We start from the raw sequence: 22,395 nt of genomic DNA, 5'->3' as shown, positions 1-22,395 counted from the left end.
TATTAAGTATTGAGTGAATGAGAGCTGTCATGTGTGAAAGAGGTGAAGGAATGCCACAACCAGTTCTGTGTGAGCTGACTTTTTCAGTTCTGTGTGAGCTGATCTGTAACGTTATCTAGGGGTCTGTCCAACACCACCGTTGGATCTACAGGTAGAGTATAACATGTCTCAGAAATCAGATATGTAACACGTCTCAGAGGATAACGTCTCGTTAGGAAAAAGGATAACGTCTCGTTAAAAATGAGGATAGCATGTCTCATTAGTAACGAGGGTAACATATCTCTGAGGTTAACATGACTTTAGATTATATGAGGATAACATGTCTCATCATGTCTCATGTATAACGTTATTATGTATGGAGATATAAAAGAAGAGGGAACTATTTCCGAATATGCTGTTAAACAGAGCTAGTGTAAATATCTAAACCCCTGTATGAATAGAACACTAGTCTAGATGAGGAATTTGTGATGTAACACAAATGTATAAGGGTTATTATGATGAACTGATGAAGTAAGAATAGAAAAATACTAATAATATACAACTAGCACACCCACATGTAGACGTACGTAAGTGGTGAAAAAAGTATTCTGAGGAATGTTCAGAGTGGTCCTTTTATGGATAAGGTTAAAGCATTGTACGGGACTTGACTTTCCCCTAACCAATAGAACTAATGAACGCTTAGAAGATTTCCTCCACCCTGGTAATGCATTTTGAAATAAGCCCATACCCTGTTAAATAGAATCAATGAATGTTGAACATGATTTTCTGTTAACTAAACTTAAAAGGCTACAATTTATTGTACTCCCGATGGAGTTTTCGTTGCTATCCCAAATGATGACGTTCTTAACCAATTCTCAGGTGCCAGACTTATTATGGACAGAGAGCGACATATGAATCTTAAAATAAAAGCATTACATATGAATCTTAAAATAACCAACATTTAATAAATATTGAAGCAGAAAAGTATTATCCAACAGAGATTGGTAACAAAAAAATTTAGTCAGTTCTTGAAGGTATACTAAAATGAAAACAATGCCTTCCAATATGGAGAAAGTTATGATGTTTGTTTTGTTTTAACCCTTGCAATAGGGGGAAAAGCACAACATTGTTTGAGAGTGATCCGAGTGATCCGATTTCTTCTACTGGAAAGAGTAGAAGGGTTTTAGTTGATGGAGACTAGTGAAAGTAACAAAGTGAATGATAATTGGCTTTCAGATAGCAATCCAATAATGCAATATTTTTGTAATTTGAAGGAGTAAAACAGAGGGATTGAGCATTGGGACTAATTTTAAATTAGAGGCTGCTCACTCTTCAAGGAGTGCTTGAAGAGTGAGCACTGCTCTCGTGTTTACGTCATCTGTTGTTTGTGATTAGAGAGAACCTTCCTGTGGAACAATTAATAGCCGCCAGTACACACTGAACTCAAACAGGCTGTAAGAGACACAGTGGGGACATTTTGGACAGTTTGTACATGATTGTACACTACCGTTCAAAAGTTTGGGGTCACTTGGAAATGTCCTTGTTTTTGAAAGACAAGCACATTTTTTGTCCATTAAAATAGCATCAAATTGATCAGAAATACAGTGTAGACATTGTTAATGTTGTAAATGACTATTGTAGCTGGAAACGGCAGATTTTTTATGGAATATCTACATAGGCGTACAGAGGTCCATTATCAGCAACCATCATTCCTGTGTTCCAATGGCACGTTGTGTTAGCTAATCCAAGTTTATCATTTAAAAGGCTAATTGATCATTAGAAAACCCTTTTGCAAATATGTTAGCAGAGCTGAAAACTGTTGTTCTGATTAAAGAAGCAATAAAACTGGCCTTCTTTAGACTAGTTGAGTATCTGGAGCATCAGCATTTGTGGGTTCGATTACAGGCTCAAAACAAAGAACTTTCTTCTGAAACTCGTCAGTCTATTCTTGTTCTGAGAAATGAAGGCTATTCCATACGAGAAATTGCCAAGAAACTGAAGATCTCATACAACGCTGTGTACTACTCCCTTCACAGAACAGCGCAAACTGGCTCTAACCAGAATAGAAAGGAGTGGGAGGACCCGGGCACAACTGAGCAAGAGGACAGACGCCTCACAAGTCCTCAACTGGTAGCTTTTGATATACCGGTATTGATGCAGGGACTGGTTTGGGTTTTTACTTTACCTTCTATACCGGTATTTGAATGTTTGGTTTGTTAATTGTGATACGCCATATGTAATGTCCATTTTTAGTTTACTTCGCTACTTGAGTCATCTCTCGCCACGCCCCCTGTCACTCAAGGAGCACATTTGATGTTCTTCAACCACGAGACACTTGCGTTCGGTCTGCATGGTCAATGTAGCAAATGCAATAGTGTTGATGACAACAATGCTGTTTTCACTTTGCTTCTTAATATAAATCCACTAGCGTTCTATGTCACTATTGGTTTGTGTTTCTTACATCAGCAAACAGCTAGTTTGTATTTTCTTAGCAAGTTGCCCTAAATCTAGTGAGACGCTAATTGTTACCGGCTAATAGCTAGCTAGCTAATAAAGGTACTGAGTAAGAGCAAACGTAGCTAGCTAATACAGCCTGAAAATACCAGTGATGGTGTAGACCTAAATCAGCATGTTGTTTGTGCAACAGTATCTTCTAAATCAAAGAGGAATATGCAAAGTAAGAACATGTTAACAACATGAAGTAACTAAAAACATGCAATGTAGCCAAAGCTTATAGGGTCCCCTAGGAAACACGTATCAACACTTACTTTCCTACACTGTCACAACATTTTAATTCGTTGTCATCTCAAACAACACCATTAAAAGTGCCCACTGTTATATTCTAACTATTGAATTAGATTAGTCATTATATTTCCATGATTCCAACAGTTTTGCTCTAACTCGCAAGTCAAATCGCAATTGCAACATTTGGTTAAAAATAAATCCGTGCAGCCCTACGTGGCAGTTTGGAAATTATCTAAATTGAGCGGTGGTGTAAAGTACTTAAGTAAAAATACTTTCAAGTACTACTTAAGTCGTTAATTTGTATCTGTACTTTACTATTTATATTTTTGACAACTTTTACTACATTCCTAAAGACAATACTGTACTTTTTACCCCATACGTTTTCCCTGACACCTAAAAGTACTCATTACATTTTGAATGCTTAGCAGGACAGGAAAATGGTCCAATTCATGCACTTGTCAAGAGAACATCCCTGGTCATCTACTGCCTCTGATCTGACACTCACTAAACACAAATGCTTTGTTTGTAAATTATGTCAGAGTGTTGGTGTGCCCCTGGCTATCCGTAAATTAAAAAAAAACAAGAAAATGGTGCCATCTGGTTTGCTTATATAAGGATTTTGACATTTTTATACTTTTACACTTAAGTACATTTTATCAATTACATTTACTTTGGATTCTTAAGTATATTTAAAACCAAATACTTTTAGACTTTTACTCAAGTAGTATTTTACTGCATGACTTTCACTTTTACTTGAGTCATTTTCTATTAATGTATCTTTACTTTTACTCAAGTATGACAGTTGGGTACTTTTTCCACCACTGCAATTGAGTGCAGGAAATGCAGTAATGATAAAAGTGCTGAAATTAGTTTTGGTTGAAGTTTAATTGAACAGTATAAAACAATCAGAATGGAGAAAGACTTAGAATGTATGTGTTGCCACCCTAGGATCACTCTTTAGCAAATGTAGAACTTTTATTATTCAAAAACCAAAAATACAGTCAAATACCATCATACCGCCCTTTTTTTTTTTTTTAAATAGCGTGATATAATATTTGGGCCATATCGCCCAGCCCCCGACGTACTGCTCCAGCCGCAGGACGACGACCCCAAGGGCGAGGAGCGGGCCGGACGGCGAAGGTGGAAATCTCAGATGTTGTTGGGATCTAGAATGTCGTCCACCGGAACCCAACACTGCTCCTCTGGACCGTACCCCTCCCAGTCCACCAGGTACTGGAGCCGACCCCCACGGTGTCGGGAGTAAGGGAGGGATCTGACGGTATAGACGCGACTCCCATCGATGTCCAGGGGAGGCGGAGGGGTGTCGTGGGGGACGGCATCAGCCAGGGGACCAGGAACCACCGGCCTGAGAAGGGAAACATGAAAAGATGGTGAAATCAGGTAATTAGTGAGGAGTTGTAATCTGTAAGTTACCTCGTTGACCCTCCGCAGGACCGTAAACGGCCTCACAAACTGGGGACTCAGCTTCTTACAGGGCAAGCGGAACAGGAGGTTCCTGGTGGAGAGCAGTGGCAATCCGCTTGCTCCTTCTGATGGCGGGCTGGAGTCTCACGTGGGCATCGTTCCATAACTCTTCTGCACGCCTGAACCACTTATCCACCGCAGGAGCTTCGGTCTGGCGCGGAGTCCACGGAGACAGGGCTGGCTGATAACCCAGAACATACTGGAAACGATTCAGCCCAGTAGAGGAGTGTCGTAATGAATTCTGGACGTATTCTGCCAAAGGAAGGAATCGGGCCCACTCCCCCTGCATGTCCTGGCAGTGACTCCCTCAGGAATCTCCCCAGCTCCTGGTTCATCCTCTCCACCTGCCCGTTAGACTGAGGCCGGTACCCAAAAGTGAGGCGGACCATGACCCCCAGCTTCTCTATGAAGGCTTTCCAAACATGGGACTTGAATTGGTGGCTGTGGTAAGAAATTATGTCCTCCGGAAGGCCATAGTGCCGGAAGACCTGCTGGAACAGTGCCTCAGCGACCTGGAGAGCGGGAGGTAGACCAGAGAGGGATTAAACAGCAGGATTTAGAGAATCTGTCAACAACCAGAATAGTGGTAAAACCATCAGAAAAGGGAGATCCGTTACAAAGTCTATGGACAGATGTGACCAAGGCCGCTGAGGCATGGGAAGGGGAAGTTGTTTCGCTGCTGGAGCGTGCCGGGGAGTTTTGGATTGAGTACATACTGAACATGTACACCTTACATTGGTATACAATATACAGTATACATGGATTTCCAATGGAGCACATCTTACTAAGAATGAGCAATTTACTGAAAGTACCAATGCAGCCATTTTTAATCTCAATATCAAATCCATTTCTGGGTAACCTTACTGTGGTTGTTTTCAATTAAAATGGGCAAAAATAAACAAAATCTTTCTTAGGAAAGAGCAAGTTCTCTAGAAAGAATTTGCTGGGAGTGGTATGAGTGGGGAGGGAAAAACTGTTATTAGCAGAGGTTTGGAACTCTTTATTGGTCTATTAAGCAATTTACCGGCAGCCCAAAACTCGCTGACAGTCTTTTCAAACAGCTCTTAAATTAAAATGGCATCATCGTTTTCACAATTTCACAGTATTATTCCAAAATAGTGTGGAAATATATATCAAACACAGGATGGTCATGTTTCTGACTGCACTGTACCTTCACACAAGCATATCCTCAAGTTACTCTTGAAACAGTGTCATATCATTGATATGTTTTTGACTGTGTGGTTTATTACAGACCTATCCTCCACCAACATCACCACCCTTCATAAGGCCAAGATGGTCAGGATATTGTGGTCACCCACCTAACCCAACAGGCTTCAACACACATGGAAGAGGTCAGTAAAGAGTCTATTTTAACAGCAGTGAGTCTAGAGGCCTGGCAGGTGTGAAAGGTGAGAGTAACTAACAAATGAGTGAAACTTGCGCTGGTGTTCAACGGTTGACTGATATGGTCGGAGATTGCTTGTCATTTGTCATCTTCCACAGGTCGTCTGGGATCAGACACTAAATAGATGGGTGGATAGGAGCGCACCACAGCTGGAGGCAAACTTTCATTATAAAAATAAAACTGACCTTCATTGTATTTGAATGGTGAGCATTTCATAATACAGTATGTTTAGATGTAAATTGCATTGATATTTCATTTGAGCAAGCCTTTACCAATAGGGATGTACCCCCCTTCCCCAGTGGGGAACAGGCTGTGGGTCCTCCCAAGGGTATCAATAATAGTAGCATGTACTCAATGACAGGAGGTTAAAGTCGCAACTTAATCCGACTTAACTCCTCATACTGTATCAGCCAATCATGGCTCTGCCTGGTGTTCAAACCCCCCCCCCCCCCAACAGCTGTTTGTGCTAGACCATTTAGCCTGGGAATACACAACTGAATGCTGGGCACTGCCACGTACAATATGTGCATGTTATGTAGTGTAGACTACAGGAACCCCAATTTCTGTGCTGGAAGCATCAAGCTTACCAAAAACCCACCAATTTGACAGCACATATTGTAATAAAGTTTATTTACAGGTTGTAATAGAACAAAGAAATGTCTGTACACTCGTGAAGTTAGGAGGGACTACAGTACACAGAAAAAAGACACAGGAAACAAGGACATTTAAAAGTTGAAAGTGCTTTGGTTCTCAGGGATCTGGAAGGCGTAGCCGTCAGTCGTGGTTTCTGGAGCAACAGACTCATCCTCCTCACCCTGAAAGCAAGACAGAGGGTGTCACCAGAACAATAGTTTGAATTGCAGCTTCACCCACTCATTTACCACGGCCGCGTTTCACAAAGCTGTTCTCTACCAATCTGCTGCACCATACCAATAACACACGTAGCCGTTTAGTCGCAATAAGATGAACAGGGTCAGACGTGAAAAGATAAAACCCAGCTCATGTTCAATGTCTCCTTTTGATAACAATCAGCCGCATCACCCATGAATGGACCTGAAGGAGACGAGACAAGCTAGAGGACATACGTGTATTTGGACTTAGTCATTGCTTGGTAAAGGTCTCACCTCGCCAGAGAAGTACTTCTCAATGAGGTTGAGAGATGCTTTGTAGACCATCTCGTTCTCGTGGGACTGCAGAGCCTCGATCCTGTCCAGGCCGCCACACTCCTCGATCATCAAGCACAGCTTCTCCACCTCGCCGATCTTCTCTCCTGCCTGAGAGCATGAGTCGTTTAGTATGGGCTTTTACACACACAAATCCATTTCTAATTTTAAACCAATAAAGTCAAATTTGAAAATAGCAGATCAATGCTAAAACATGAATGTCTCAACAACCGGGCTATGGGAGATACTTGGAGTGGTAGCTCCCATGCATAAATCGCAGAGATTAATATTTGCCAGTCAATCAAAACCCACAGATCAGCACGGTGCAGCTGTCTCTAGGAACCACTAGGCAAACTGTCAGTGTTCTAGGGTGCTCATTAGCCATAATGTGTTACTGATAGAATTATGGGTTGTAATAGGGACCTCTTGACCTTCACACTGATTGTGTCATGAGACTTAAAAGCACTACCCATTGGTCCTTCTTACATACCAGAAACTGACTTACCAGGAAGATGTTGGTTATGGCATCCAGAATGACCAGGATGGTCTTGCTGTCCTTGGCAGAGAGCAGGTTGAGGAGGGGCTCCAGCACGTTGGCCTGTACCAAGTGTATCACCTGCTCCACCGTTCCCCCGCTGGTGTAGTTGGTGATAGCCCACACCACCTCCTTCTGGGTCTTGTAGTCTCCCTGGTTGAAGAGACATGAGGCAGGGTCAAAGAGATAGCTAGAGGACTCATCTTTGTATTTGTGCCATTATAGTGTCTATGACAGCATGGTCGTCGAGGCAATATCCACCATAGTAAATTTCCTTCACGATTGGGTGATCATTCCCGATGACCCAGTTGGACATGACACCAACAGGGTAACCAGGAGGAATCAGCCAATGAAATCCCACCCAGTCAAGTACATTCAAACTGTGGAAGCCCTCAACAGCGCTGCCCATGCTAACACAGCATTTTGGCCACTAGAGGCCTCTATCACTCTATGGGCAGGGCTCCCTTCATGTATAGACTCATTCACAGCTTTCATTTCTGCTGTCGGCACCCTCAGACAAGGAGTGCTGATGTTTGTGGAGCAGCACAACAGATAAACCAGGCGTAAGTTCAGTAGGCATGAAACTGAAGAACAGTCAAACGGGGAGGTCAAATCTGGGGCTGCATGTAGCAAACGTCTAGGATCAGGGCCTAAAAGGACAAATTAACCTAGTTGATCAGCCCTTGATGCATACTAGCCCCTGAATGGCTCGCCCCCTAATGAACAACCCACAAACCCTTGTCATACCTTCTTGAGGACGTCCACCAGCAGTGGCACGAGGCCGGCATTGACGACTTCCTGGATCTGGGTGTCCTTGCCAGCCGTGACGTTGGACAGGGTCCAGGCCGCCTCCTTCTGGATGTTGGACTTGTGGTGGCGGAGAAGCGCGGGGAACATTGTCAGAGCGCCGGAGTTCAACACACACTGTGTCTGCTCATCTGTGCCAGTCACTATGTTACCCAGCGACCGCAGGGAGGGAATCTAGGACCGCAGAGAGGGAATTAGGATTCGGATTCAAGTTACACAATTGACTGATATCTGTGACAACAGGCTTTCCTCAGTAACTTGAATGTCTCAACAACCGGGCTATAGAAGCTACTTGGAGTGGTAGCTCCCATGCATAAATCGCAGAGATTAATATTTGCCAGTCAATCAAAACCCACAGATCAGCACGGTGCAGCTGTCTCTAGGAACCACAAGGCAGACCACTGTACAGGGACAACAAACAAAAAAAAAAGCCTCGCAACCGCGACAAAGGGACGTACCACGATGGTGAGCTCCCCGGAGCCGAGCAGCTGGACGAGGCGGGGCACCAGGCCGGACTGCACTACCACCTCGATGCGCTCGTTAGGGCCGTCTGTCAGGTAGGACACGGCCCAGCAGGTGTCGGCCAGCACCTCCTTGTCGTCGTGATGGAGCAGGCGCACCAGCATGGGTAGCAGTAGCTGCACGGCCGCCAATGGCGGCGCAGGGTTCTTGTTCCGACACAGGTTGGACAGGGTCCATGTCACGTTCCTCAGGTAACCAGACTAGAGGGAGCAGGGAGATGTCTTTAGAGATCAATACGCCGCACCGTTATAAGCTAGATTTAGATTTATGGATGCATCAAATTGAGGTAATGAGCCAAGATGAAAGCTAAAGCAGTCAACTGTATATAGCACAACATCATAAATACAGTTGAAGTCAGAAGTTTTACACCTCAGCCAAATAGATTTAAACTCCGTTTTTCACAATTCCTGACATGTAATCCGAGTAAAAATTCCCTGTCTTAGGTCAGTTAGGATCCCCACTTTATTTTAAGAAAGTGAAATGTTAGAATAATAGTAGAGAATGATTTCAGCTTTTATATCTTTCATCACATTCCCAGTGGGTCAGAAGTTTACATACACTAAATTAGTATTTGGTAGCACTGCCTTTAAATTGTTTAACTTGGGTCAAACGTTTTTGGTAGCGTTCCACAACAAGTTGGGTGAATTTTGGCCCATTCCTCCTGACAGAGCTGGAGTAACTGAGTCAGGTTTGTAGGCCTTGCTCACTTTTTCCAGTTCTGCCCACAAATTTTCTATAGGATTGAGGTCAGGGCTTTGTGATGGCCACTCCAATACCATGACCTTGTTGTCCTTAAGCCATTTTGCCACAACTTTGGAAGTATGCTTGGGGTCATTGTCCATTTGGAAGACCCATTTGCGACCAAGCTTTAATCTCCTGACTGATGTCTTGAGATGTTGCTTCAATATATCCACATAATTTTCCTGCTTCATGATGCCATCTATTTTGTGAAGTGCACCAGTCCCTCTTGCAGCAAAGCACCCCCACAACATGATGCTGCCACCCCTGTGCTTCACAGTTGGGATGGTGTTCTTTGGCTTGCAAGCCTCCCCTTTTTTCTCCAAACATAAATGGTCATTATTGCCAAACAGTTCCATTTTTGTTTCATCAGACCAGAGGACATTTCTCGAAAAATTACAATCTTTGTCCCCATGTGCAGTTGCAAACCGTAGTCTGGCTTTTTTATGGCGGTTTTGGAGCCGCGGCTTCGTCCTTGCTGAGCAGCCTTTCAGCTCATGTCGATATAGGACGCATTTACTGTGGATATAGATACTTTTGTACCCGTTTCTTCCAGCATCTTCACATGGTCCTTTGCTGTTGTTCTGGGATTGATTTGCACTTTTTGTTCATCTCTAGGAGACAGAGCGCGTCTCCTTCCTGAGCGGTATGGCGGCTGCGTGTTCCCGTGGTGTTTATACTTGCGTACTAGTGTTTGTACAGATGAACGTGGTACCTTCAGGGAGTTGGAAATTGCTCCCAAGGATGAACCAGACTTGTAGAAGTCTACAATTTTTGGGCGATTTAAAAAAAATGTCCCATGATGTCAAACAAAGAGGCACTGGGTTAGAAGGTAGGCCTCGAAATACATCCACAGGTACACCCCCAATTGACTGAAATGATGTCAATTAGCCCATCAGAAGCTTCTAATGACATTACATAATTTTCAGGAATTTGCCAAGCTCTTTAGAAAGGCAGTCAACTTAGTGTATGTAAACTCCTGACCCACTGGAATTGTGATACAGTGAATTATAAGTGAAATAATCTGTCTGTAAACAATTGTTAGAAAAATTACTTGTGTCATGCACAAAGTAGATGTCCCAAGTGACTTGCCAAAACTATAGTTTGTTATCAAGCAATGTGTGGAGTGGTTGAAAAAACAGTTTTAATGACTCCAACCTAAGTGTAAGTAAACTTCCGACTTCAACTGTAGCTGATGACCGAGTGGAATTTCCTGCAGCACTTGCTAACAAATTCCACAACAAACCAGAGCTTTTCCTCATACGTAAACAGCTTACAGAGAACACAGACAGGTCAGGAGCAGCCAGCAGAGTCAGGAGGGGCTCAATTGCGCCGTGCTTGATGACCAAGTCCCTGTAGATGGAGCCGTCACCTGAGGAAAAGGGAGGAATCAGGCCAAGTCAAAAATGTGGTCACAGAAGACAGTTGACCTGGCATACAACCACAGCGTAAGAAGGCTTGTTGCAAAAGGTATATTGAGCTAATGTAACAGTATAACTTTACGTCGTCCCCTCGCCCCGACACGGGCGCGAACCAGGGACCCTCTGCACACATCAACAACTGACACCCACGAAGCATCGTTACCCATCGCTCCACAAAAGCCGCGGCCCTTGCAGAGCAAGGGGCAACACTACATCTAGGTTTCAGAGCAAGTGACGTAACTGATTGAAACGCTACTAGCGCGTACCCGCTAACTAGCTAGCCATTTCACATCCGTTACACTAACACACATTCAAGTAGTAGTATTTTCAAGAGAAATGCTGATGAATTGATATTGTTACCTGCCTGGTAGCAATAATTTTTACCAGAATTTCTAGTTCAACATTAACATGAAGTTTCACACTCAAGTTTTGCAGACAAAGATGTTTGAAAGACACAGGGTTTGACAGGAAGTTATTCCAACAAACACGGGAAAAGCCTTCAGATCACTGTTCCTGTACTATCAATGACAATGGCAACAGTCATGCCATAGTCACTTTCGATACAGGCAAAATAATAAATAAAGTGTGCCGTCTCATACCAGCGATGTTTCCCAGGGCCCAGACAGCCTGCTCGCTGATGTGGGGGTGTGGGGACATCACCAGGCTGATGAAGGCGGGGATGGCTCCTCCGGCCACCACTGCGGTGGTTTGGTCCGAGCTGCCAGAGGCGATGTTGGTCAGGGCCCAGGCCGCCTCGAACTGTATGGGAGGACACTCGGCAAGGCCCAGAAAGCTGACAAAGTTTGAGATGAGCCCGGCGCCGATGATGCGATCAATGGGAGGGTGCCTCTCTCTGGACAGCAGCTTCCTGTGAACGGCCATGTCAAAAGTAATGGTTAGGGGCAGACAAGGCAACAGAACAGAAACAGTGATTACTCAAAACCAGTTTCCAATTAAACGCTTACTGATTTACCTGGCTGCCTGGGTAGCCTGCACCTGATGATCTAGGCTTTGGCTATTTACGCCAGCCACAATCTCCTCAACCGTCCAGTGCTGTGCAGGCTATGGAAACATGACAGGATTACAGATTAATGCCATCTGTGGAGCGTCTGCATGTGTAACAGTATATAGCTTCCGCCTCTCATCGCCCCTACCTGGGCTCGAACCAGGGACCCTCTGCACACAGACAAGTCACCCTCGAAGCATCGTTACCCATCGCGCCACAAAATCCGCGGCCTTTACTTCAAAGTCTGAGAGCGAGTGACGTCACCGATTGAAACGCTATTAGCGCGCACCCCGCTAACTAGCTAGCCATTACACATCGGTTACACATGCATGTCAATGGAACAAAGTGACGAATATAAGCGCTAGGTAACAGGCCTCTGATAGAGTACAGGACAGCCAAATCAATCTATTGGGAAGAGGTCCATTTTTGGCTTGCTCACCCTTTGTTGATGGCCTGTACACCGTCATAATCCAAAACTTGCCGTTGCCTGTGAGTTTCAAATAAGGGTAGTTACAGTATGGATACAAAATAATACCTGTGCATTTTGGTCCTTCTCTTGGAGTGGAGACGTAGGCTCATCTGGGCAGATACTGACGTTCCTTCTTTTGAGAAGCTGGTCATCTTTCTTCGCCTTTCTAAGTTCAACGTTGACCTCGACTCTTCTGCGCCTCAATTCCTGCACATAAACAATGTGAAGTTCCAATGCTGTAAACTAGGTGTTAATCAATCAAGATTAGGCAGCAAAGGCGATATCAACTTACGTTGGTATCTTTTCCCTTGTTTTTGAATTGGGTGATACGATCGGCGTCGTTCGCAGTTGTCGACATTGTTTTCGTTGCTTATTGAACAAGGCGAGGACTTCACTGTAGTATTGATTACTAACGTGATGGGGAAAAGTTAAATGTTAGCTATGTGCGTGTTTTAAATAAAATACCCAACGTTTTCCTAGCTAGGAAGACAGTGTCGCTTTCCTGCTGCCCGGCAAACTATAATCTAACGTAGATCACCATGTGGCCGGTTGAAAACGCGCAAACTGACCATTTAATCATAACCAGTACACCAGAAAACCAGTAATAATTTAACAATATATCAACGCATATCATTTATATCGAATGCACCCAGTAACTGCTATATTATAACCATTAACATAAACAACAACTAACAAACGCATGAACACCAGCCTCACCTTGTTCTTGTTCTTACTGACAATGACGTCAAACGTGAGACCACCTTTAAATTTCCGGCTCTCTCGATCTGTGATTGGCCCATTCGAGTCAAAGCACCTCTTCATTGGCCCCTTTTTGAAAAAGTCGGAAAGAAGTCGCTAGTGGTGATGCGCTGTTATCGCGAGACGACACTACAGCTTTTCACTAAATTTGACTATATTTGCCTGCGACATGTCGCAGAGCACAGTAGTTTAGCTAAAACTGGCAGTAAATATGTTGATCATGAAACCGAATATACACAATTCCAAGGAACGTTACACGCCTTTTTCGTCATGTTTTAATTTTATAAACTGTGCCTGCGATAACTGGGAACGTGATGACCCAGTGGCCTAATGGATAAGGCATCAGCCTCCGGAGCTGGGGATTGTGGGTTCGAGTCCCATCTGGGTCGCATTTAGCTTCCGTTTTACGTGAAATGACACAAAAGCAAATGATTGTTAATAGCTAAATGGATTATAAAACCGGGGAATGCACTCCGACCCCAACCTGTCTCTTACAAATGTTATTGCATTAAACTATGGGGCCTTGACCGACGAAAATGTACCATACAAATCAATCACATACGTAGCAATAAGGTTTAATCACGACTTTAATACTAATGTTTGAAATCTGCAATACGGCAAGCATCCATGCGTCGCCTCAAAGTTTGTGACATTGTGTCCAAAAGGGGGCAGTGGTTCTATGCGTATGACCTTCACCGGTATAGGCTACACATTCACAGTGGCAAACAGAATAAATCAGAAACAATTAGTTGACGCATTTCTATACAGTATTTATCCCGGTGTTTCACCCAACAGGCACAGACGTTTCTGTTTCCATCTATGCAGTACGGTGTTGTGCCGAAATCGTGATCATTGACAGCTGCCTTAAAGGACAACATTTTTTTTGCTTTCTGCTACTAAGATCAGTGAAATGTAGGCTAAAATGACAACGGAGTGAAGAGCAGAAATCTCAACTAGCAAGGAAGTCGCAGCAATGAAGAATTGAGTGTGTGCGCGTTCAAGCGAGGGGGGGGTTCTGGCAGAGGGGGAGATTTTCGGCACAACATCGGCACCTGTGTCTGACTGAGCGATGGATCTAGCGGACCTGCTCTCATTTCCGGCAGAGAGGAAGAGGCGAAGCCAAAGGCAATGCTTTGCCAATGTTAACGTATGTTTCCCATGCCAATAAAGCCTTTTGAATTGAATTGAATTAATTGGGTCCAAAATCTGTCTTCTCCAGCAGGTGGCATTTTAAATTTTTTGTATGGAGGTCAATGAGCGTGTCGAATTAAGTTAACAAAAAATGTAATGCCTTATTTGCTACGTGTGGATTATTTGATCGAATTTACGTTTCGTAATGATTACGTTGTTACGAGTGTACTGATATAAGTAGGACACGTGACATCCTGGCAACTTTGAGAAAAAACACTTTATATCGGAGTTGTGCCTGGTCGTCACTAGTTACTACAGCCACAAAGTCGTAAAAACGACTATTTCTAAAATGTCTCTTTTTAAAATGTTATTTTAAACCTAACCATTACCACACTGCTAACCTTATGACTAATCTTAACCTTAAATTAAGACCAAAAACAGCATTTTTGTTTTAGTTAATATTTATTATAAACATGTTCTGACTTTGTGCCTGAAGTAACTAGTGGAAACGTTCACACAAGAATCTGTCCCACCTGATCTTGCCTCCTCCCGACTGCCTCCCATTTTTGAAGACATTTATTTTCCCTGTTAGAGCGGGCACTAGAGTATCTTGTAATAATGGATAATCTGTATTGAGGATCAAAGCCAGGCCACTGGTACTTTTCAGATGCAATTTACATAACAATGGCTAACTGTGAACTTTAAAACCATGTTACTTTTTAAAAATGACTGTTCAAATGCGACAGCCTATCACAATCCGTAATCACTAATAATCATTACCATCAGTAATTAGTGGAATTAAAGGCTCAAGTCTGGGCCACGTTTTTTTTAAAGGCCCCACACAGTAGCCTACTAAAGACCGAAGGGCGTTTCATGCATACAATTAGGAATTTAATAGGACCTCTATGGCTTCATGAATGAAGTGTCTCTGATGTCACTTTGTTTACCTCTGCGTCGGAGTGACACGCCTTCCATTCCAGGCATATAAACCTCAGGAATTCAGAGACACTCCAGCAGACTTCGAAATTGATCCAATAGTACTTTTCAGGATGACAGTGATTATTCTACTCCTGCTGGTACTTGCGTTTACTTTTTCTGAAGCGGAGGACAATGGTAAGTCGGGTAACAATTCTTCCTGCTTTCCAACTGTGTCTAATTACATTTTAAGGAGAAGAATGGTGACAGTGTTATTGTAGATCAGAAGATCCATTAGGAAATAGCAATTGCTTTTAAAACCAATACACTTACACTTTTTTTTTGTATCTATTGTAAATGTGATGACATGGTGATTTATAAAGCAGTCGAAACATTTTCTCAGATCAGAGGTGCAATAAAGAAATAGATGTATTGGCTTAATCAAATCGACATTTTATTTATCACTTGCGCCGAATACAACTGATGTAATAGACATGACTAAATCCTTGCTTACGAAACTTTCCCAATGATGCAGAGTTTAAAAATAAGAATAAAAAATAGTAACTAACACAAGAGGATTTAAAATAAAATGCACAAGAATGAAGCTATATACAGTGAGTACCAGTAGCCTACCAGTTCAATGTGCAGAGAGAGGTACGAGGTATTTCAGGTAGATACAGTACGCACATGAAGTCAAGGTAAAGTGACTAGGCATCCGGATAGATAATAATAAGAGTAAAATAAAGATTAGCAGCAGCAAATTATGAGTGTAAAAGTGTGTTTGTTGGTGTGCGTGCGTATGTAGTGTATGTTAGGGTTTTGTGTGGGTATATGGTGCGTGTATATAACATCTAGCGAGTGTGCGTAGGGTCAGTCAGTGCAAGGTTGAGTCAGTGCAGAGAGTTTGTGAACCAATAATTGACTATTTAGCAGTCTTATGGCTTTGGGGCAGAAGCTGTCTCGCAGCCTGTTGGTCTGAGAGCTGATGCTCCGGTACCGTTTGCCGGACGGTAACAGAGTGAACAGTCTATGGCTTGGGTGGCTGAAGTCATTGGCATTTCTTCTGGCCTTCCTTTGACACTGCCTGATATAGAGTTCCTAGATGGTAGGACTTTATGTATGGAATTAAAGTACATTATATGATTATCATATTTTCTCTTTCACAAATATAAGCCTATAATTACATCTCGGACGTATCTCATGAAATCTTTGTATAGGCTACTTTGCTGAAATATAATCATCTGAAATGTGCATATCATAAAGCTGGAGTAAACAAAACGATTGACATTCTCATAATCTGACTACTTTTACAACTATCGTTGTCAGGAAGTTAGATCTAGTTCGAATTACAAAGTATGCCACTAGAAATTTACGTAATTTAGTAGACGCTCTTATCCAGAGTGATTTACAGGAGAAATTAGGGTTAAGTGCCTCGCTCAAGGGCACATAAACAGATTTTTCACATAGTAGGCTCGAGGATTCGAATCAGTGTTCTTCAATTACTGGACCAACGCGTTTAACAGCTAGGCTACCTGCCACCCCATAATGTCGATTTTGATCATTGAGGCTACATTGATTAACCTGTGAATGTTTTACTTTAAGTGTTTGGCTTGTGTGCTGACAGTAAAACTATATAGGTGTACTTATAAGGTCTGGATGAAAATGTCTTTAGAAATGACTGTGTAATATCAGTAGATTATATGGTGAATACATAAAACAAAACAAAAAAATCACAATTTAATAGAATATGTGCAGTGCATTTTGCATGCTTTAGTTCAGTGCCCACACTCTTTATTTATTTTAAGTAACCAGGTTAGTCTTATTGAGTTGAAATATCTCTTTTACAAGCGACCTGGCCAAATATCACCACACAAAGTTTCAGACACATTTACAACATAATAAAACGCAGAGCATTACAGTTTAAAAGCATACATTTAAAGATTAAGCAGGCAAGATACTTTGGGGAGGTGTGGTGCATCCTGGGATCAGAACATTGACAGCCCTCCACTTCATTGTCCAACAAAGGTTTTACCCTAGCTTTAAACACATTCAAGGAGACAAACTCCTGTCATTTCATGCCCTTTTGTAGTTAATTCCAAGTGGAAGGGGCAGAGAACTGGAATGATTTTTTTACCCAGCTCTGACAGTTAAAAAAATATTGATAGTCTCAAGCTATTGCTTATATTAAGAAGCAGTCAACTGTACTCATAACCTTATATGATGGAGGTATGAAATAGGGGCCATTGATGTTATAATATACTGCTGGGTGTAACTGGATTGTCCTTGCCTGCTTTATCCAGAGCTGTTCTCCGTGATCAGCACCCCCCCTGAGAAGGGCCAGAGTGTTTTACCTGGCCAGAACCAGAGCACAAGGCTAGGGGCCAAAGACCCCTCTCTCCCCATCAACGAGCTCCTGGAAAAGGGCATCAAAGCCGGGGACTCCAAGTACGCCCTCCACCCCCTTCCCTCGGGGGTTTGGCCCAAGCACAGTGACCCTCGCCCCGGCCTCCACAACAAGAGCAAGAAGGGCCCTAAAAATGACCGCCTGATTGAGCACAACAGCGAGAAGAACCGCGGTGAGGCGAGTCTAGTGCTTCCCAAAATGCCACTGACCGCTGCCACCAACCGCACACAGAAAGTAAACGTGGACCCTCACCGGGACCCCCACACCAACTTCAACAACCCCCCACAGAGTGACCCGGACAGTCACCCCAACTCCAGAACCAGGGGCCACCCTCACTCGGCCCCCTCCCCTCGCAGGGACCCCTCAACCAGAAAGCTGGACCCGGAGGAGAACCGCCCTGGGGGGAAGTCCAGTCTGTACCAGTCCGGCGGCGCCAACCGGAATAACAGCCGCTCATCTGTGCTCATCAACCGTCGCTCCTCCAGCCTGCTCTACCACTTCGACATTCTGAAACGAGGTACCGAAAATGACACTACACCCCCACACTATCTATGGTACAAAGTGAGTTGTGACAGTGCGAGACTGCTGCGATTTCGGGATAGTTAGCTAATTACCTCTCCAGCCACAAATTGCTGCCTACATCTGGATTGAATGTGTCCCTTTGTGTGAAGTCTCGGGGAGTGAGAGGTTATGATATCAATGCAAAATATGCCTAAGTGAGATCATTTATGATGTAGTAATTAAGGGGCGAGGACGGGGAATGTGGATCCCCCTCCTGCGGAATGCGACGCCTGGGTTCTGTAATGACAACCCTGGTCCTTCTAATGACACTGGAATGAAGTCTGGCTCCACACAAGCAGGCACGGCACGGTCGGTCACTCTCTCTCCTTCTTCTCATCTCCGTCTCTCTCCCTTTCTTTGTCTCCCTCTCTCGCAGAGTCTGACTTCACTCACGAGGCCGTCTGCATGAGTGAGTGCAGGAAGGAGAAGGAGGAGAGAGAGCACTACTGCTACAGTGAATTTGGTAAGTGTGTGTGTGTGTGAACGAGGTTCGACTATTGTATGAAAGTGAGATGGGTGGCCTGGCCACCATCTTCCTGGGATCTCTCCATTAAGACTGTAAGTGAAGGGATGGGTAAAGGGGACAAAATAAGGGTATGACACAATGTCTGGTGTAGTCTATTTGAAACCTGTCAATCATGATGTAGTTTAGACTAGAGTGACAGACATCCCCATTGGTCATGTAGAGTCTTCTCACCATGGTGCAGGGTGAAGTTGCCCCAAAACGCTGATCATGGGTCAGTTTTGTTGAGCCTAGATCTGTACCTATGAGAGCTCTGTGCTACTATCCACTTTAGAGTTACAATGACCTTTCCTTTCATTTGACCGTTTACCTTTGACATTTCAGCCGTCAATGGGGTCGTTCACGACATAGACGTGGTGCGTAAGGGGATTAGACTCATCACACTGATGGTGAGCAGCGATGGCTTCTACAAGATGAGCCGTCTCTACGTCACTCCAGACAGCTTCTTTCTCAAAGTGCGTCTCCTTGTCCTGGACACCTACAAATGTAGCAAGCCTTGTCCTGATATAAAACTAGGTAACTGTCAACTTAAGGAACCAATGAATGCATCCCAAACAGCACCCTAACCCCTAAATCAGGGCTCTCCAACCCTGTTCCTGGAGAGCTACCCTCCTGTTGGTTTTCAATCCAACCCCAGCAGTAACTAACCTGATTCAGTTCATCAACCAGCTAATTATTAGAATCAGGTGCACTAGATTAGGATTGGAGTGAAAACCTACAGGTTTATGGTAGCTCTCCAGGAACAGGGTTGGAGAGCCCTGCCCTATATGGTGCACTCTGGACAACAGTAGTGCATCATATAGGGCAGGAGTATTCAAGTCCAATCCTGGAGATCTGATGTACTGCTGGTTCTGTTCTACCTGATCATAAATTGCACCCACCTGGAGTCCCAGGTCTAAATCAGTCCCTGATTAGAGGGGAGGAATGAAAAAAAGCAGTGGCACTGTCTTTGCAGTCCAGATTCGAATTTGAGGGATATAGGGAATAGGGTGTCACCATGGCTACGTTCCGATATCAACACTAGCATATTACTTCTAATGGATTCCCAATACATTTCTCCATGCTATGTGGTATGCTAGTATAGTCAATGGTACTGAACTCATGTTGAGCAGAGAGACCAAATACTGAATTCACTGACACCCTCTCTTCCCCCAATGCTATTCTATAGGTAGCCGGTACATTGTAATGGGTCAGATCTACCACCGGAGGCGCCACCTCCCCAACGACCTCCTGGCCCTGCTGGGGGGAAAACTGAAGCCAGGGGACGGCCTCCTGCGTAGCAACAACTACGTCAAGCGCTTCAACAAGAGGAGACACCAGAAAGCCCTGGAGGCCACCCGCTCCAAGTGTAGGTAAAACCAAAACAGACTATCGCCCCCTGCAGTGGCGGAAAAGACATTGCAGTCGTCAACAAGAAGTGACTGAGACCTATAACCCCTACAGCATTTCAGCAGAGACGTAGGTGGACGAGGCCAATATGTTGTTTTTTCCGGCATGGACCGCCTGCACTTGTTTGTCATAATCCAGGTTGAGTGGTAATGTTTTTGCTTGTCTGTCTGTACAGTCTTTACCTTGTAGCTTTGCGTCCTCTTTGATAGAAGACACAAGTGGAGTCTATATCAAAGGTTCTCGTCTTTCAACCTCTGCTTGAAGTATTGCCCCATCAGATTTACTAAATGTATTTTTAAAAACCTTTTAACTAGGTAAGTCAGTTAGAACAAATTATTATTTACTATGACGGCATACCCGGGCCAAACACGGACAACGCTTATTATTGTGAATGAGCATAGAGTTGGATAGAGGGCACACTTAACAAAGACAAAAGACGAGCTCTCTAGTATATCTCTACTCTAGTCATTTATTAAGATGTCATGGTACTTAAAATGATAATTTATTCATGTCTGGTACTTGAATCGGTCAGATCAGTGCCTCTCTCAAATTGGTTTAATTTACGATTGAAAAATTCTGCCAGTGAAGCCAGAGTTCTGGTTCAATGGAATAATTCAGGTAGAGGACATTTTCATTGGCTAATCCGTTGTAAAACAACTTTTCATCAGAATGTTTTGGTTGTACCGTGTCAACGCTTGAAGATGGTGTCTGAGCATGTGAATGAAGCCCATATTTACCCTGAGGTAGGAAGACTGCCAACTCCAGCCCCACTATTCACGCGAACACACCCGCACATCTCCAATTGGCTTGTTCCAAGTTATCCTAATCATCCATGGGAAAGACAATCTGTTCAGATCTAGTTGCACCCTGGTGCTTCTCCAATGGCAAGAATCCAATCACATTTCCCCTTTGGAGCTTGGTAGGAAACTTTAAAGAACTTCCTACTGACTAAATACACAATATCAGCAAACTCCTATTTATGCCTGTAAGAAAAGCTGTCACATTTTCATACTGTTTTGTGCCTGTCATTTGATTGCAGGAAATGCACTTTTACTGTATGTGAAAAAGAAGAGGGGGGGTTGGATGAAAGACTGGAAAAGCATCAACAACAAACCCCAGAGGAGGGAAAAGTTGAAAAGAGACTAAAATAAACCTATTTTTATAATATTAAAGATGTGTACAGTTTGAAATATCCAATGGAGAAAACAGACTTCATAAGGGAACCTGGTGGTATTAGTGAGTGTTTTTGTAAATCTAATCGCGGGAATCTGATCCCCAGCGCACCTGGACACATGGCGTCAGAAAAGTGTGGCTCTCCTTGCCGGTTCTCTTTGGAGATGGTGGGGTGAAAGCGAATGCCACCTCTGGCCCTTATTTGTTCATGCACACACACAAACGCAAACATGCACACACATCCGATGGGGCAAAAGCTCAAAGGAGGCATTTGAGAGTGGTAAAGGGAAGGAGAGAGGGAGGAGAGATGGAGGGAAGGTGAAAAAGAAGGAAAAGGTTATAGCGCCTTCAGAAAGTATTCACACCCCTTGACTTTTACCACACTTTGTGTTACAAAGTGGGATTAAAATGGATTTAATTGTAATTTTTGGGCAACTATATACACAAAATACTCTAATGTGAAGGTGGAAGAAAAAGTTGAACATTTATTACAAATTTATCAAAAATAAAATACTAATATCTTTATTAGGTAAGTATTCACCTCCCCATAGACAATACATGCTAGAAACACCTTTGGGAGATATTACAGAGTCTTTGTAGGTAAGTCTCTAAGAGCTTTGCACACCTAGATTGTACAATATTTGGCCATTATTCTTCAAGCTCTGTCAAGTTGGTTGTTGATCATTGCTAGAAAGCCATTTTCAAGTCTTGCCATAGTTTTCAAGCCAATTTAAGTCAAAACTGTAACTAGGTCACTTAGGAACATTCAATGTCGTCTTGATAAGCAACTCCAGTGTAGATTTGGCCTTGTGTTTTAGGTTATTGTCCTGCTGAAAGGTGAATTTGTCTCCCAGTGTCTGTTGGAAAGCAGACTGAACCAGTTTTTCTTCTAGGATTTTGCCTGTGCTTAGCTGTACTCCATTTCTTTTTATCATTAAAAAAACTCCTGAGTCCTTGCCAATGACAAACATACCCATAACATGATGCAGCCACCACCATGCTTGAAAATATGAAGACTGGTACTCAGTGATGTGTTGGATTTAACCCAAACATAACGCTTTGTATTCAGGACAAAAAGTTTAAATCAGCAATGGCCTCATGGTGAAATCCTTGAAGTGTTCTTCCTCTCTTGCAACTTACTTAGGAAGGACGCCTGAATCTCTGTAGTGACTGGGTGTATTGATACACCATCCAAAACCTAATGAATAACTTCCCCATGCTCAAAGGGATATTATTATTTGATCCATCTACCAATCGGTGGCCTT

General features: G+C 43.3%; 2 protein-coding genes and 4 non-coding genes across 7 annotated transcripts; 2 read left to right on the top strand and 4 right to left on the bottom strand.

Moving 5' to 3' along the window:
* Positions 1-6,227: 6,227 nt before the first annotated feature.
* On the bottom strand, positions 6,228-13,020 carry LOC120032787 (importin subunit alpha-1-like). Of its 2 annotated transcripts, XM_038978967.1 has the most exons (11): positions 12,993-13,020; positions 12,568-12,684; positions 12,342-12,482; positions 11,774-11,862; positions 11,400-11,668; positions 10,657-10,751; positions 8,578-8,841; positions 8,060-8,293; positions 7,283-7,465; positions 6,739-6,888; positions 6,228-6,429 (listed from the first exon to the last, which is right to left on the bottom strand). In XM_038978967.1, exons 2-11 carry the CDS (start codon positions 12,631-12,633, stop codon positions 6,340-6,342), a joined length of 1,581 nt encoding a protein of 526 aa, XP_038834895.1. In that variant the 5' UTR covers positions 12,634-12,684; positions 12,993-13,020; the 3' UTR covers positions 6,228-6,339. The 2 variants fall into 2 exon arrangements, with proteins under 2 accessions (XP_038834895.1, XP_038834896.1); XM_038978968.1 differs by lacking the exon at positions 12,993-13,020 and having other exon boundaries at positions 12,568-12,980.
* Positions 6,994-7,128, bottom strand: LOC120033090. Its single transcript, XR_005473926.1, has one exon. It is a non-coding gene; the product is annotated as a small nucleolar RNA SNORA84 (small nucleolar RNA).
* On the bottom strand, positions 8,380-8,514 carry LOC120033089. Its single transcript, XR_005473925.1, has one exon. It is a non-coding gene; the product is annotated as a small nucleolar RNA SNORA84 (small nucleolar RNA).
* On the bottom strand, positions 11,243-11,368 carry LOC120033065. The gene has a single exon (XR_005473904.1). It is a non-coding gene; the product is annotated as a small nucleolar RNA SNORA71 (small nucleolar RNA).
* A 330-nt stretch (positions 13,021-13,350) lies between the features above and the next one.
* trnar-ccg lies at positions 13,351-13,423 on the top strand. Its single transcript has one exon. It is a non-coding gene; the product is annotated as a tRNA-Arg (tRNA).
* A 1,768-nt stretch (positions 13,424-15,191) lies between these two features.
* On the top strand, positions 15,192-21,811 carry LOC120032780. Its single transcript, XM_038978961.1, has 5 exons — positions 15,192-15,278; positions 17,381-18,001; positions 18,422-18,508; positions 18,893-19,084; positions 19,737-21,811. Exons 1-5 carry the CDS (start codon positions 15,215-15,217, stop codon positions 19,922-19,924), a joined length of 1,152 nt encoding a protein of 383 aa, XP_038834889.1. The 5' UTR covers positions 15,192-15,214; the 3' UTR covers positions 19,925-21,811.
* Positions 21,812-22,395: the final 584 nt, after the last annotated feature.

Source organism: Salvelinus namaycush, chromosome 39, assembly GCF_016432855.1.
Source record: "Salvelinus namaycush isolate Seneca chromosome 39, SaNama_1.0, whole genome shotgun sequence".
Classification (NCBI taxonomy): domain Eukaryota; kingdom Metazoa; phylum Chordata; class Actinopteri; order Salmoniformes; family Salmonidae; genus Salvelinus; species Salvelinus namaycush.
The sequence above is the reverse complement of the archived record's forward strand: the minus strand, read 5'-3'. Positions and strand labels throughout refer to the sequence as shown.